This window comes from Falco punctatus, assembly GCF_963210335.1.
Source record: "Falco punctatus genome assembly, chromosome: 4".
Lineage (NCBI taxonomy): Eukaryota > Metazoa > Chordata > Aves > Falconiformes > Falconidae > Falco > Falco punctatus.
The window spans coordinates 62,014,056-62,032,134 of record NC_137583.1 but is presented as its reverse complement, the minus strand read 5'-3'; the positions used below and the strand labels follow the sequence as shown (position 1 = coordinate 62,032,134).

Genomic DNA, 18,079 nt, shown 5'->3' with positions numbered 1-18,079 from the left:
GAATACTGAATCTGATTTTGTGCAGTATTTTTATAAAACAAAAAGGATGCACACACTTGATAGTGAAAGAGTGAGATCCAGCAGTTCAATGGAACTCAGTTCTTCCTAATGTTCCTTCTGCTGCTGCTAAAACAAAGCTAAAGAGTAATCTTGTCTGTGTGTCCTTTAGATACCCCAGGCACCACACAGTTTTTTTATAATTTTAATCACCTGGGTCATTTATGTCAAAACCATGGTAGTTTTAACTCAAGTAATTTCTTGTTTCAGTAATGTAAATTCTCACTCACAACTTCACTGTGCACTTAAGATTGTGTAACCCACCAATATGATCATGAAAAGCACGTAATCAAGGCACCAAGCAATGCAGTCCTTATCCATAAAATCTCTCTTTCAGAACTACTACCATCTTCTTAAGGAGGAACTTATCTAAAAAAGGGCTTTTTTAGATACTCCCATTTTCCAACCTAAAAAGTTGTATGGGATGCTGCTGGTAATGTACACCTATGTCACTGAGGACTACTGGCAAACAGGAGCACTAATCATTTAGGGGCACTGCACACATATGGACAATTGCCTATGTATATGCAGAGCCACTGTTCCATCCAGCACTTTTCTGTGGATGTACTGGAGACAAACACGTAATACATGACTCAGAATGTAACATCCTAAATAATACCTTGCAAATGAAATATTCAGTCAGCTCATATCGAGAGTCTCAGTTCAAAACATGCTTAAAAAACACACATTCCAGTGCTTTCATGATTCAGGTTTTTAGTCTTCCACCCAATTTTTCCATTCTTACCTGGGTTGAAAGTAACAAAAACTTTTTGGGTTTTTTTTCGGTCAGATTAGTTTTACCTTGGCTGAGTTTCAAAATCATCACACTGTCACACAAATGTTCACCTAATTACCAATTGGAAAAGCCATCAGGGCAGGGCTGCTGCTTTTGGTGATGATACTGCTTATATGAATGGGAATATGAAACCGCAGCGTAAAATAGACAGTATGAGTAGTGCTTTGGAGATCATTCTCTCTCTACTGATTACAGAAAAGCCTTGATGAGCACTTCAGGCCAGGTAACAACCTGTTAAATGGCCATGTCACACTCATTTTTATCTTTTACTTCTAATAGGAAGTCTCATTTATTTACAGCAAAGAAATGAAACATAAGCTAGAAGTGTTACTTTCAAACATTATGAAGATGTTATGATTGAAGCAAAAATCAATACTGCTTGTGACATAAAAAGTAAACTGGTTTGCTTTTAGTAATCAGAAATAAAGGTAACCTGTTATGTATTTTTTTGCATGTAAACTTACACAGCTTCCACACAAATATTAATAGAAGTATGGAATACATGAGACTATTTATTAAAACAAAAAGGGGGATAGTGATTGTCAAGTCAGTTATACTTCCACCACTTTCCTTCTAAGTATTTATACTGGAGTTCATATTTTGCATGTATTCTCTAAGAAAAGTATTAAACATTGAACATTACAGTTTTTATAGTAACACACAGTAAGGACAGTTCAAATGAGTTTGCACTCATTAGCAAACACCAAACAAGGAGTATGGCTGTTATTAATAACCATGTGTTTGTGCTGTTTGTGTGAATCACTTTATTTACTACTCATGCTCATGCTCAGCCCAGAGCATTCACCTACTGAATCAATGAAGAACATTTGACCTTTGAGATGAAAAAAGAAAACTGCCTTAGTAGCAATACCAAGTAAGAGCATTATTAAGAGAAAAATTATTAGATAATGAAAACTGAACGAGCAAAATTCTTTAGAACACCTGAGCACCTATTTATTTAATTTTGCAGTATGAACTGTAGGAACTAGACTTGCATGCATTAATATTTCTGATCTAAGCAAATCCACAAAAAGTTTAGCCTCACCTCAAGATCTAGTCCTCAATAAAATAGCCATTTATCCTAAACCCCTACAGGTGTTAACGGTTGCACAGCCAGCTACAGCATCCACTCCATTCCATGTAGTTAGCATAAAGCAGGTGGCAAGGCTGGAGGAATCTCTCTGTCAGTCCCATGGTGAAGAGTTTTCTACACTAGGCACTGAATCAGCCTTATAACAGCCGTCACTGAGAAGCAAACCCAGCAAGTCAGGTAGCAATGTTTTGGCTAGCAAAGTAGCAAAAAAAAAGGTAGCAAAGTATCTAAAATTTATCACATGGTGGGACAGTGGCTCAGTACCAAGTTGGAGGAACAGTTATCCCCAACAAATGACAAACAACACTGCTTAATATATCAGGACTTCTTTTTATGTATTCCTTTAACTGGTTTGATTAATTTGATTAAACAGAATCATTACACAAATTGAAGACATTATCTATATTAAACAAAACAGCTCGATGGGAAAAAAGTAATTATTAATACTCAAGACGACACACCTTCACCAAATCTACTAATTCAGAATTTTTAATTCTACTTCTCAGAGCAAATGCAGCCAGGTTCTTTATAGTCTTTTTACAAGAAAAGTTTACATATTTTCCTGTCATCCCTGCTTCCACCCTCCTTAGTCAAGAATATCTAAAAGCAGCTCTTAAAATGGACCATTAATAAATACCAACAATATTGAAGTTACATAATATACAAAACAGAAAATCATGAACTCACAAACAAAATTAAGATTAAAAACCATATTAAAAATAGATAAATCCTTTATGACAAGCGTAGCTACCTAGAGTTAACACAGGTGAAATTTAATGAACGTACACCATTACGAAAATTCCTTGTGCAATGACAATCTGTCATTTCTTCTGAAGGACCTTATAAACTATCAGTGTTTAGCTTAATTAATTTCTTTTCAAGATTTTTGTGAATCTGGATGTTAAAAATCCTTATTAGCTCGCTCAGTATTATCTCACTGGTCAGTCTCTGTACCAATTTAGAACCAAAATTGTGTATCAGTTATGATGCAAAAGCTGGTGAGATTCCCTGTACTTTCCTGCATACATGCAGTTTTCAGTGTCCTTTTTATTACTTTATAGCATATATCTAAACTTTTGAAAATGTCTGAAAATTTCAATCTGAATGCATCACTTAACCTCAGTGCAAAGCCATCAGTATAAAAAATTAACGTATAAAACAAATTAAATGTTTTGGTGTCCATCCTATTTCTATGCAATGTATCACTATGCTTGTAACTGATAGCCATGCACACATAATGCAGACGTTTTATGTATGACCAAAATAGCACTTTTACTGATTTTTTTTCTATTAGGGAGTCAAATGATCAGTTTTATACTGCTTTTGTTTTATTAATACAATGATTTTCAAACAAATCAATTGATAAGTTGCTGAAAATGCACAGAGGACTTTCCCCCCACACACACCCCCCCCACACCCCAGATGATCTATCTATGCCTAAGGGTTTCCATGCCTTAGAAGTCTAGACTTAGTTCATTCTCTTGGTTTAACATAAATAGTGTTATGAAAACAGAAAAAAACCCACATTGGTTTGGGGCTAAAAGAAGCAACTGAAACTTATCATGGAAAAGAGAGAAGGAAAGTAAAAGAACTGGAGCAGGAGATTGATTTAGGGGAGTCAGAAAGAAATGTTTTGTCCTCGACTATAACAGAAAACAAGTGAAGAGGTATTTAAGAGTTTTCTACCCTGTCATACCTAGTTACATGTTTCTATGTTTTGTTTACTGTAGCGCATATATCTATAATTAAGCCAACCCAGTACAAACTGAATTCAGTTTTCTCAAGGGTGAACGCTCAATAACAGGTTGCCACTAAAAGCAGCTATGTGGCCTGCAGAGGAAGTAGTATCGTGCATCTCATTGTAGGACCTTATACTCCACACTTTTGCTTTGCTTACCCTTGCATAATTACGCATGGCATGGACAAAAATTTCACAGTACTGTTCTTCCTCATCCTTTCCTAATTGCTAAATGTGAGCTTTCCTGAGCACCTCCTTCAATATTGACCTGTTCCACCACAGTACAACTGACCAGGGTTCGATTAATATGTACCAGATTCTGAAGGGCTGGTTTGAATAATACCATTTGCTTCACATGGTCACATTTAAACCATACATGAGGATGATGTAAAGATGTGAAAAAGGAGTCAGCACCACTGGTTAAAAGTGAACTCAAGCAACCAATGCATTTGTCTGTGTAACAGAAGGATATTTTACTTCAGAAAATTGTTTTCAGATAAACCTACTCTCCAGTTAAAAAGGACAGATATTTTAGGGGAATGGCTTGACAAAGGGTAAGAAACCAACAGAGCAGAAAAACATTTCTAAGCTTTCATTTCAGTCAAAGATATATCAGGTGCTACAAGATGTCTGCTCATGTAAAGTTAAACAACAGGATTATCTAGTTATAAATCCACAGTCATCTGCTCTCCTAATCATTCTTACAGCTTACTATTTTTGTTTATGCACAGCTATTTAGTTGCAACATGCAAAATAGTAGGAAGATTTAAATTTTCATCAAAGGTACTATAAATAGTGACAGATTTTTTCTAACGAGTTTCTGAGCTTTGAATACGCAATACCGTAAGAATCTTATTCTTTCATTTTTTTTTCTTGCTACGGCATTGCATATTCTTATTTATAGACTTGTGTGATTATTTCTTATCTGTTCAAATTGAGGATTTTCTTACTTATACTCTCTTGTGATGATTCTCTACCTGTTCAAATTGCTCATTCTCATCTTTGCTTTAATCATTGCTTCTAGAAATTGTTTTCTGTTAGACAGCCTAGAAAAAAAACAGCAGAAGTACTAAGGCAAAAAAAAAACCAACAAAAAACCAAAAAAACCAACGATTTATGGATGGGAAAGGCCCTTACTTTAACTGTTCTCAGAGACTGGCTGGAGAAATTTCACAGAGTGGTATACGAAGAAGAAATCCTCCTCCTAGTACTAAATGTCAAACTGAGAGGGTCACATACTCAATCTACAACTGCTAGTGACTTCATCTCAACTGTGGGGCCAGAAAATTTCATCACTTTACAGTAATCTTTCATACTGAGGAATTCTTCTCTGGCATGCTGTCCCATCAATGCTGATTAATGTCAGTCCACACAAAGCTAACAAGGGACTGACAGAGTCTGCTCTATATAGGCTTGGGATCTGCTCATTTCTTTTAGATGTTCTGACTTAGCTGCACTTACACTATATTAGAATATAACAAAAATGAGTCGACAGAACAAATACACAAAAAATGGTTGTGACCATTTAGGATCCAAGTGCTAGACCATCCCATTTGAAAGCCAATTAAAAAAGATGAGAGTCTTTGTACCTATTCATGAAAACAAGGCATTTTCTTGTATCACCGATGTTGTAAACCAGCTGAGTGATGAAACTGATAGTTTCAGTTTCGCTCAATTTGAAACTAACACAAATTCTCCAATTACAGCATGACAGTTTTATCCTAGCTAACGGTCTTTCCATCAGCTTCATTCCCCCCAAAGTTGGGATACCTTTATCCTGTGGACTAGAGTCACTTTTGGTTTCATTCCCAAACTAACTCATTCTCAGGCTCCATTCTAGAGAAAGCCAAATTGCTCCTCCTGTGAAAAAGGCAAAGCATGGTCAAGAGGTTAGTTTGCTCCTGATAGAGAACATAGATGTAAACCATGCCAAGACTGGCCTCTTCTGTCAAAGGCACTCCAACACTGCTCCAGCATGCTGTGTGTCCTCAGATGCCTTCACATCATGCCCTATGGCAAACATCATGCCTTTAGCTTCGTGTTCAAGAACAGCATTGCTGTGGGCTGTATTATCTTTGGCACTTAGAACTGAAGAACCACACACACATACAAAACAAACAAAAAATATGTCAAGGCCAAAGAAACAATTCCATGAGCCAAAGGCAATGTGATGTGGTCACAGCAGATCTGCTCCAGACAGTGCCAGGGCTCTTCCTGTCACAGTACACAAAGACAGTATAGACACTGCCTTTATAAGGAACAGGGAGAGAAGCTAATCAACTAAATAAATCATGAAAAACATCAAAGGCAGAGAGAAAAAAATATGAGGAAGGAAGTATGGAAGAAAATAATTATATTTTGGTTCTTCACATTAGTCTTCATGAAATAGTTTAGAAATCAGAATACCTGTTTACAATGACAAAATCCTGAAAGCGGCCAATAATTGTTCTAGAACCGTATTTGCCAATTGGGTATTTTAAAAACATTAACTTAATAGATAATGAACTCTGAGCTATTCATAAAGATCATGAAATGTTCATAAATTGCTACTGAGAAAACCCAATACTTTGTGATAAAAAGGGTAAATATTTAATTAATAGTTAATTAAATCTTAGGAATCCAATTACCTGTAGGGAATTATAAAGAAAACACTATAAAAGAGACTGAAAGACTGGAGTAGCCAAAGAAAGAACTTTAAAAACAGGCTGTACAGAAATACTTATCAATCTGCTATGTAAGTGAGTGTCAATAATTTATCCTACTCATTTAAATATGCATGCCTTTTTTCCAGTGTTTTTTCAGGCATTTCATTCCATAGAATCAATTTTTGAGGTTACCCAAAATCTAAAACAGATGGAAAATAATGAGGAAAAAACAGAAAGTCAAAGCATAATTATAATTTTTAACACACTTTTAGGGATGAACAATTTGTCAAGCTGCACTCTTGACAGAGAATTCACAAGATACGGGAAGCCATTTCTCTGCTAGTGTTTATAGCATAACTAATGCCAATAATACTCATCTAAATAATTGACGTATTAGGGTCAAATTATCCCAATATCATCTGGACAGAAAAATAAGTCATATTTCTTGATAAATAATTCTTAGAAATATCATTTTGTTATGAAGTAACTTGGTAGTTTAAAAATGTTAGATACTTCTAGTAGCTGGATTTTAGATTATTATAATTCATTGACTTGAGATACACTATGACAATATAAGCCAGGTGAGAATATTTATTTTGCATACTTTTACAGAAATGTTACCACTGCCTTCAAATGAGCTTTACCATAAAATAAAAATGCACTGAATATGCTTAAGCCTATGTACAAATATAGGAAGTTACATATATATTTTAAAGTTCTCTTGAAAAGGCAGTTTGCACTTTTAGTACTGATTCCTTAAAATTCACTACACTGTTACTTCCTGTTAGCATTGGTTTTCAGTCCTTTGTTTAGTTTTCAAGCTACTGAAACATGCTTATCTCCAACCAATGGAAAATACCTTTCCAACTGTAATGTACCCCCAACATATATCACTAAAATTGCAGAATCCCTTTCATATAATGATTTGTTGATTATTATTTTTTGAGACATTAATTCTGTGCAGTGTGGTCTCTTCCCTACCAATGCTTTTATCTAAGTATTTATATAATACTCCAATTAACAGTGTCATATACTTGCTGTTTTTCCACACACACATTTTTAATTTCTTCAAAAATAGATCATTTTCTTGTGTTTCTTAATACTTCTCTGCATGCAATGACTTTTCTAAAATACTTGCCAGAAGTTCAGTAAGCTTACTATGTTCTTAAAGGCTCCAACTTGCGTATTCAACTCTCTCCTCAATGTAAGACAGTTTTCAATCACTTCTAATCACTCATTTTTCTATTCTTGATTTTCCTCTTCATCAATTTTAAAAGCAAAGCATACTTTTAATTAAAGAGCCTCTTTCCTTATAGGTTTTTCCTGATAATATTAGAAGTACCTTCTAGTGCTCTTGGCTCCTTCTACACTATCCTCCTACTCTTATGTTCTCTACAGAAAATGCGTGGCTAGTTCTATAGATTTTTCTTGCATACTTTCCATTGCCAGTATCTTCTGGAAGTCTTTCTTTACCCCAGATATTTTTTAACAATTACACATAAAATGCACAGGTTACATTTTACATATTTTAATGTGTTATATATATCTGTCTTTTTAACGTACCGAGCTGAAACACTGCATATTCTATAAGCAACAAATCTTCTTTTTATATTACAAACATTTCCTCCCTAGTCATAGGAAGTAAATGCTCCTTGATATGTATAATGGCTTCTACTGGGCACCAGAAGACTAAGCAAAGCAAGAAGCAAATGAAATAAAATACGTTAGGAAGAGGGAGACAACCATGACGAGCTGTCGGTTACAAGAAAAGCCAACTAATAGATTTGCCTAAAAGTACCAAACCACCTGACAAAGAACGCAGCAACAGAGATTCTGCTATGAAGGTGTTTGGACTAACAGGTCACAAAATATACAGGACATCTTGTCTCTAGCAACAAATGAATCCTCAAACTATATCAAAGAGAAAATAAAACAAAAAATCAAATCATGAATCATCTTTTCAACTTGTGACGTTTTCTGAAAGTACACATTTGTCATCCACTACATGACTGTCACTTACCTTAAACATGTATTTATAAAAAAAAGATTATCTTTCTGTTTTTCTGTATCCTTACTCAGGAGTAAGACATGCTTCCATACATTTCATTGTCATCATTACTTGTGAACACTTGTAACATGCAAAGCCATTCTTTCAGTCAATCCCAAGAGGTATAAACAGTTCTAAAAAAATGTTACTAATCCAAGTATGAGAATTCTCCCTACAGCTCCAACTATGCACATAGGCTCATAATTTTCACTTTTGAACCACCGTTTGGTTTTGGTCTTTCTTATTATTCATACATTTGCCCATGTGCCCAGAAACTGATTGATCTTTGTACTTGGCCAAATGATCTCTGAGCTGCTCAGTTTTCGTAAGAAGAGATATTCTGATGCCCTAATGATTTCAGAGCTTTATTTTGAATGTTATGTAACATGCATACCCATTTACTGTCATCTGTGTTTCTTCATCAATGACTAGTACCGTAAAGCAACTCAAATATCTTTATGTTTTCCTTGTCAAAAGTTATCTTCTTAAAAATATCATATAATAGAAACTAGATCATTGCTCATCATTCAGCACTGATGTGCATGTAGAACATTTACAGTGTCCAGGCACTTTTTAGATTGCTCTTCACTGCTAACACCTTGCACATCTTTCTCAAAGTACTGGGGCTGCTTGCATCTCTGTTTAGTCACTTATTTTTCTTCTGATTAGCGATGAGTCATAGAATGTGGATCTAGCCTATTTTTAAAAAAATCAAACTACCCTTCAGTTACCAAGAGCAGTACTTCTTTTTCTACCATCTAATTACTCGTTTTCTCAACCATTGTTTGTAACAATAGTATTTGTCTTACCTAACTTTACCTAGCTAAATGTTATTCAAACTTCCTTAAAATAGGCATCTCTCACAAGAGTGGGATGAATCGCCAGCTAGATGGGCCTGTCTCCCTTTATTACGTATAAAACGAGCATAAACAGCTAAAAAAACGCAGCTAATATATGGCCTGGAGCAAGTAATTTGAAATGTTAAAATGGAAAGTGTATAGCATTAGTTTATGCACTTGTCTCCTTGAAGACATGATGCGAATACGTATGCTTTAAAGCATTCTGAAACTCAAGTGCAACCTAAATTCCCTAAAATACAATCTCCCTCTCAAGCCCACTTGGAACTCTTATCTCTGGGAAGGTACTTTTCAGTTTAATGGTGAATCTTTATTTGTTGTAGGAGCCAGGTACACACTAATTCATTTGGGACATCATCTTTTTTCTTTCTCCTGTTTACTGTTCACTGTGTTTGGAGAACCTGAACTGTTACGTCTTCCACTTACGAAGCCAGTTTTGCCTGTCACCTCCACCTCAGAGCTTCCAAACTCTGCCAGTGGACCAAGTTATAATGATTTTCTTTTAGTTACCTGCACTGTTTATAACTCTCCCTTTAGTGGTCTCTGGCCTCATTATCAGTTCACATTGGTTCTGGCAACTGAAGAGATGCCAAGTGGTTACTTTTGCTCTTTTAAATTATTCATATTGATTACTTTGACAAATGCGACCTACATGTTGGCCTAGAAATGCAAACAAAGCAGAGAGGCACAAAACCTCCCTCAATTGGTATTACAATGGCTACTCCAAGTTATCTTAGAAGGTATTTCAAGATAGAACTTTACACATTGCAAACTCCACATCTCATGTTTTCTTTAATAGTGTCCTATGCTAATCTTAGCAAATATGGCTTCTTATTTGTTTGAACAACCCAATTTCAGGTTTATTTTTTCCTTCTAGAAAAGAGTTCTCCATTGGCCTATCACATTTTCCTAAAGAAATAGATTATGTGCAGATTTTATTGCCCTCTTCTCCTTAAACGTTAATCTACTTGTATTTTGACCAAGCTATGGAGTACAACTCTTGCATGCTTAACTTAGTTCAAGTACTATAAATATTGCATATTTCCTAAAGCTGCTTATACAAAACAAATACAGGGTCAGTAAGATCTCAGATTCAATGGATTAAACCTCACTAGAGGATCTTTAGGTGCTCAGTTTTGAAGTTGGTTTTCTTTTATAATTAGATAATTAGTAACACAGAAGTGCATGTAACTGTTTAACAGTCTCTCACAATGTTTACTGTCTCTGTTTCCCACGGCTTTTAACAGCATCAACCTTCCCCCCTCATCAAGACTTTTTTTGGAATGGAACACTTACTTTGTAATACGGTCAATGTTAGCAATTTGCTTCTGGTTCCGGATTATTTCTATAGCTGCCCAAAGATGCTGGATAGCCTTTGTATCTGCCTGTCGCCTCTTCGTTAAGCGTGCCATGACCTGTTTACTTGGTCAGCTGCAGCCGATAAAAAGAAGAAAAAATACACCAAAAAGTTAATAATGAATTATGAAATGGATTACATGATGGTCATGTTGCAATAAATATGATCACAAGGAATATTCTGTTAACCTACAGCAATTAAATTTGTATACAGCAGCATGTTTTCTTGTGCTTAAAGAGCAGTAAAAAGCAAAAACTAGTTTACGAGAACACCTTTCACATCACATTATCTATACAGAAGACAAAAGGCTACCAGTAAAAATTATCAAATCAATACCAAATGACTGAACTTATCAAACTGGTTATGAAAAGTCAAATAGTTCACATCTCAGTTCCCTAAAACTTGGTAAAAGCAAAAGCTACCCAAGCCTGATGTTTCCACAGGCTCCTGCATTGCCCAAAACCCTTTAAAAACATCGAGTGATGCTTTACTGCATCACATGGTGTAAGCATGAACTCCAACACAGAGGAAAAGATGGACCCACCACTTAGTACACAACACAGTCCTCAGAGTGTAACTTTCCTATTTTTATAATTTACAACTATTAAAACCAAATTCACTCTATGAGAAGAAACTATAAGTAGATTTTCATGGACAATAAATATTTAAATAAATATTTTGGAGCAACTCCATTTCCTGTAACATGCTAAAACCCAACAGGACCAAAGTGATTCTGATGGCATTTACCCATCTAACCAACCCTGAACGGGAACATAATGAGCATCTGGCTTTGTTTACAAATTTTCCAAAAGCTCGAGGCAATGAGTACAGATAAGCCATAAATCGCCTACAGCTCTACTACAGGCACAGAATCTCTTTTTAAAAGCTTAACGATGCATTTTGATCACTAAATAACTTTCTTCCAGTGCCACCACTTTCTCAATGAAAAAAAAAAATGACTGATTTATGACTGCTACCAAGGTCTATAATTTATTTTAGAGCTCTGTCCTCAAAACGAACTCTGTGGTATGCACGCAGATATTTGTAGCTAGCAGAATATTAACTTCAGTAACCCAAAATAATATAAAAAATGCAAAAACATTACACCATCTGTGCCATGTTAAAGATGGAAATTTAAGTATTAAAAGTGTTCCTCCTCTCAAATTCAGAAAAATTAAACCAGATTCAAGTAGCAGTTGCAGCAATGTAATTTTCAAGTCCATGGGATGTACAGGTACTTGTCAAGGAGGACTGTCATGTTTCAGATCCAGTATTTCTCTCACTCTACACGTGTAATGAAATGAAGTGCAATGTTCTGTTATTAAGGAGAAGAAACAATTTAACAGCATTATACTTGAAACTATGTAGCCCGTCTTTTTAAAAAAAGAGGGAGAAAAAAAGAGATGATGTGAAGTGATATGTGCACATCCAGGCACTTGAGGCACTCTGGCTGCTGGAGATAGCAGGGAAGGGCAGAACAGAGCAGTGCTCGCAGAGACATGGTGTGGTCACACATTGACCTCACGTTTCTGCTTCAGAAATCTCTTCCCACTGGATTTTGAAGCAAGGACAACTGGATGGATCTCACAGAAAAGAAAGGCCAAGAATGCATTTTTGAGGAAAGGATAAGAGGGACTATGACAGACATACAGCTAAGAGTGGCAGCCAGTAGATAGCATCACCCAAGAATGATTCAGAGAAAGTCTCTGTTGGGATTAGTGGGAAAAAAGACACTGCATCCCTGTGAGCTCCTCTGCATTCGTTTCACAGACCATGAAGCCTTTACAAAAAAAAAAAAAAAAAAACAAACCAAAAAAAACCAACCTCCTGATTGCTGATTGTAAGACAAACATATGATTATTTGTAGAATTTAGTTAAGAAAAATAGACCTGTAAAACACAAAGGTTAGACACTAACATGAGAAAGGACAATCTTTACAGCCCTGCTATCTCAGCATAAAATTCCTTTCCCAACACAGAACTGACTAAAAGTGAAATTATTCTTTTTATTATAGCTTTCTACAAAATATCTGCTTTAAAATTGTTAGCTGATGTGACAGTCGACAGGCTGGACATGGAGCCTCTTATGCAGTATCACATCCACATGTGAGGATCAAGGAGGAAACAAACACTCATCCTTCTCGACCCTGATATCAGTGTGAAACAACAGACCAGTTTATTTTGTAATAAATGAAGCGGGTCCTGCTATCCCAACCACTTTAAAAATAACTGGTCTTTTTGGCAGCCTGGAAAATGGCTGCCCATGTGAGAGCCGCGCTCAGGGCGCCTGGCGGAGGGGGGAGGAGGTGGTTTTCTCTCACACCCCTGCGACGCCTGGGTGCCAGGGCCAGCACAGGGCAGGGCCCCAGGGAACCCACCTGCCACCTCAGCTTGGCCCCGCAGCGCAGCCGAGGAAAGGCTGACCTCTGGGTCTAAGGAATTCCCTCTTCTGTCTCAAGGGCGCGAGAAAAAGCCCACGTCTGAGACAAGGAGTGGGAGAGTGAAGGATCACTGTAGTTAGGAGTTCCTGAAGCCCTGTGGTTGCAGAGCTGCACCCAAGATGGCTGCCAGCGGGCAGAAGAAGGCCTCTCCCTGCAAAGACCTTGTGGGCTCCCCCTTTCCTTTGGAGTGTGCTTTTGGAACAAACCATCCCACCACCACCTTGCCCCATCTTTATGGCACTCTGTGGGCTTGGAGCACGCCAGCACTGCTATGCCCTGTGCCAGGCCTAACTCCAACCCACAGTACAGGCACATGTCTCCCAGGTGCCCTTCCGCTACGGCGAGGTCACTCTGGGGGACCAGGCTGGCCTGAGCCTCCTCCTCGTTTGTCTGGAAATAAAAACAGGAAGAATTTGCACATGTGGGACATGCCAATCATACATGTTCTGTTCTTTTTTTTTTTTTTTTTGTCAGATAAAATAGTTTTATTAGGTGTTCTGCCTTCAAAGAGCATACATTTTCATTGCTTGTTTACTATTTAAGGGCACTTTTGTTAAACTACAGAGTTGGCACTCCACTACTGAAACAGCAGTTCTTATATACCACACATCCAAAAATATAAAAATACTCCCCCCACTCCACCCAAAGCCTGGACCACTTTAGCATTATTTTCACCTTTTAATTGTGTAGTGTAAATGAAATATAGAGCCTTTTCACATTAAAGAAAAAGATTAAAAGGTTGTGGCATATTTCTTGCTGTTCATTGCAGTCACTCTTCCTCCATGATAAAACTAACCACAAACGTCTACTCCCTGCATTCCTGCAAAAATATAAGCATTTTTCTGTATTATTATGAAATCTTAAAGATAACTTGTATCAGACTGTTAATCGTTCATAAAATGCTTTGGAGTGCTACTTCCAAGCAACAGGAAATGTTCCCAGTGCTTCAACATGCACAACTTTTTAATGAAAATAACAGTTCAAAATTTAATGGGAGACATATTTATCTGTATTTATCACTCCTGATTATTTGCTTATGTGTGGGTGCGTGCACACACAAGAGAACAAGCATAAACATCCAGTGAGAGTCAGCATGTGTAAGAATCTATGGCTGAGAGGTAAAATACCAAAAGAGGCTGATTCATCCATGCAGCATTTTAAAGAAGTTTGAACTCCAGAGACTCTTTAAAACCACAACACTGAAATGTACATTTACATATAAACACTTGAAGATGTTTTTCACTCCCCTCTTCCATTATAGCATTCATTTCAATATCCTGGAAAGAAAAACTGAAAACTGAAGTAAACATTAATTTCCTGCACATGATGTGCTGGCCATCATGCTTGTTTAACTATGGTATCCCCCGTCCATTCAAAATTATTTGCTTCATGCCATTTCTGTCACTGCTAGCAAGTTTATGGCAGGATACAGCTTCTTGGAGAAAGGCTGGCAAACAAAAGATGGCTAAAAATCTAAGAATTTATATCATCAGGATATGTCTTAGGTTTTGTAGACATCCACGGGACCCAGAGTTTACAAGGATTCTCCTAACAAAGGAAGTTTTGTGTGGCTGACATGCCAGCTCACACACTTCCATCACACGCTCACTCGTGCAGGGGCCAAAGCAAATAATTTACCTTCTCAATTTTCAACTCTAACTGTTCCTCAGTGCAATCTGAGTCAGGTTTTACAAGATTTCGTATTTTAAATCCCTCTCGACTGTCCTACATACAACATTCTGAGAAGTATACCACTCTCTTGTACACAACTTTCCTTAAGAGCTAAACGTCACCCACATTTCTTACAACCAAGCTCAACAAACTGTGCTTTATCTTGTGAATACACACAGCATGGCTTATCTTCTCAAAGCCCACAGCAAAGTGTGCATTGCCATGCGGTGGCGACCTTACAGCAGTGGCAAACCAGACTCACTGTCAAAACAGCAAGGCTAGTAGTTGTTAGACATGGGCTTGGCCAAATCAAATGCTGTACAGCTGTCTGTTGCAACAGTAGTTGAAATGGAAGTGGAAATTTGCACTGCAAGTCAAAATAAACAAAAATCACCTTGAAGCATGTCTAGGGATTTAGCCCAATGAACCTCCTGACCTGCTGCTTGCATCCAATCTAGCTAGAAACTCTCCCTACAGACAGAAACAACTGAAAGGTAGTCAAATCTTGCCATGCTTTAGCTGTTGAATACCATCGTCCAAGCAAAATATGATGCTTCTGAAAATTTAACTAATGAATTGGACTTTGCACTGCAGCAGACGGTATTACAGTTGGGTGCTGCTGCTCTGATGGGAGCTGCTAATTAAGAGCTGACAAGTAGTAGCTTGTTAAATCTTCTGTTTGTACTTTGCTGTAAGTGAAGTTACCTGTGGCGCTCGTCCCTTTCAATGCAAAGTCAAACAGGTTAAACTTCATCCCTGCTATTAGCCACCATTTGGCTGAGATTTGGTATGCAGTTAATTGCAATAGAAAGACAGTTTAAGGAGTTGATCCTTGCCACTGCTCAGCAGCTACTTTCTGACTTTCAGCAGTATGGGGGCTTGTTATTATTTCTTCCACACCACACAGTGAAGAGAATTCAGGCTCAACAGGAGGAAGAAGCCAGGCTCAGTCCTAGTTTTTGTGGCTTTCATGCTGTGGGACTGGCTGAGTTTGGGCAGCTAGGAAGCCTGGACACAGACTGAACTTCATATTTATATGCACATTATAATATGGGGTCTAGTACTTCTTAAAGTGTAACTTTTTATAGTAAGCATAAAACCTGTATGTATCAGAAGTACAAGTAGTTCCAAATGTTTAATGCTTTGTTCTTGTATTAAATAGGAGTCTCCTATTAAAATCCAGATTACAGGTTTGCAAGTTAATGTAGAGTTTGGGTCCCTGGACTTTATACAAAGTCGTTGTTGTACTCTGAAATTCTGCAAGTTCATAGTTTACAATTTAAACTGCTGTTAAAACATATCTTTCATCACCAGTTTAGTGGAAAGGTAAACTCTTTCCTTCTAGGACAACTGAGAGCAGAAGTGGTAACCATCCTATTTTTACACATGGAAGGTGCACATTAACATGTTTTGACTGAGCAGCAGCGGAGGTCATGTGTGGGGAGAAAAACAAGAGAAAGTTTAACTTCAGATCTGCTTTCTACATATAGTGATCCAAAAGTGTGGGGAGTAGCTGCTAGGATGAGGACAAAGCTTTTGGCAAGAGTAATTCCACATTTTGCTTACCATTCACTTGTCTTCCTGAGTGTGCAATACTAAGAGCATAATTCAGGATTAGCTGGGCACCTGGTAGCAGGAGACCCTCTTTTGCAAGAGCATAGGTTATTAGAAATAAAGATTTTGCATACAAAGTCATTTTCAAATGTTTAAGAAAAAGCAAGTGGTTTTGGTATCATTAGATATTTATTCTGGACTTAATCCAAATCCATTAAAATCAACAAATGCCTTTCTGCTGACTTTCCAGGGTTTTGCAGTAAACTTTCAACTGCTGACTGCTCTTCCACATCCTCACAAGGAAAATCTTAGGGAGGTGTCCAATGATGTTCGTGAAGCTGAAAAATATAACGAAGGCTTGTGGATGAAAAAAGAAAAACTTCTTTGCTAATTAAACTAAACTCAGAAAATTAGACTATAAATTAATAAAAGTCACCAAATTCTTCAGTGTGCCTCTTTGTATGAAGAGATTAGTTCATGCTGTAATGCTGTCATTTTGGAAGTTATTAAGCTACAGGAGACTTCTGGATGTTGAATGTGTGTCATTCCTAATGAAAATCTTTTCATTTCGCTGTTAGATTAAGGTGTACACAGTCTATTCAAAAGAGATGTTTATTAGCATAATTATCCTAAATATTTCACATGTGCAACTGACATAATCGTGCTGTTACTCACAACGCCACCTTTTGCATTTCCTGATTGCTAGGTTTACAACCTTCATGTCATACAACTTTTTGGTGAGGTTTTGCATAGCTCCATAAAGTGCAGTACAGACAGAAAACAGGACTATGTGAATACAAAACTGTAGTGTTCTGCTTCTTTCACTCTGCAATTTAATTTTTTTCCAACTTCAGTACACAGAATACAAGAAAGCTCTTGCTATTACCTTGTGCCATTCCAAGATGGCAGTGAGCCACTGTTGAAACCAGAGCCAAGGACAGTACAGAATTAAAGGCCCCAAGAATACTTTTACTACACATATGTGTAAGTTCTATTTTAATACCTTATATTGCATTTACTTCATTTGTATTGTATTTCATTCAAAATGATTAAGTAAGTGTCCTTCACTGAGGCTAAGGCATATGATACTTGAATTTTAAGTGCAGACATTCTGAACCATCAGTACACAAATAGTAGAACAAACTCTCTTTTTCTTTTGGAACCAAACCTGGACTTTCTTGTTTAATTAACTCACCCTGCTAGAAAGAAGTTGACACAAATGTTGAGGCATCACCCCAAATGAGAATTTCTAAGGAAACTTAAGTCAGTGTAAATGGAATATAACAAAACCTAAGATGAAGCACCAACAACAGATGCTGAGAAAGACAGAATAATCGCCATACACCACAAACAAGGCCGTTCAAAGTGGTTTTGTTTGCTATCTGATACAAACATATGTACACGGCTACAATGTAATCCTATATTCTGCTGCCCCTTCAGCCAACCCCAGCCTGGAACTTCACAGACAATAGCAAGTGTCATCCTAAAAATTGGAAGGAAACTATCCTCTCTTCCCATCTGGCAGAAATTCCTGAATAGAACTGTATCTAGCAAAGTAAGTTTGGAGAAGAGAACACAGCTGCCAAAGAATGTAATATAGGTGAAAGGGCTGAAAGCAAAGAGCCAAATCTGTTATGTAGCAATGTAGCTACACCAACTTCTTTCAGTTGACTATATTTTTTTCGGTAATGGCCATCATGTTTTACTTCCGGTAATAGGCCTAGATAAGCTGAACCACATAATGTATTTTCTGCTAAAGATTTGTCTCAATACAGTTTTTCATGTGTACAGGTTCCACGTTAATCTTTTAAAATAAGCAGTATG

General features: G+C 37.1%; 1 protein-coding gene across 8 annotated transcripts in view; it reads right to left on the bottom strand.

The window, feature by feature from the left end:
* The window catches only part of ZMYND11 (zinc finger MYND-type containing 11), a 107,822-nt gene that overhangs the window by 51,585 nt on the left and 38,158 nt on the right, over positions 1-18,079 (bottom strand). For all 8 annotated transcript variants that reach the window (XM_080385845.1, XM_080385849.1, XM_080385851.1 and 5 more), the window contains exon 2: positions 10,530-10,664. In XM_080385845.1, the coding sequence (XP_080241971.1) occupies positions 10,530-10,645 (116 nt within the window). In that variant the 5' untranslated portion in view covers positions 10,646-10,664. The remainder of the gene's footprint in view (positions 1-10,529; positions 10,665-18,079) is intronic.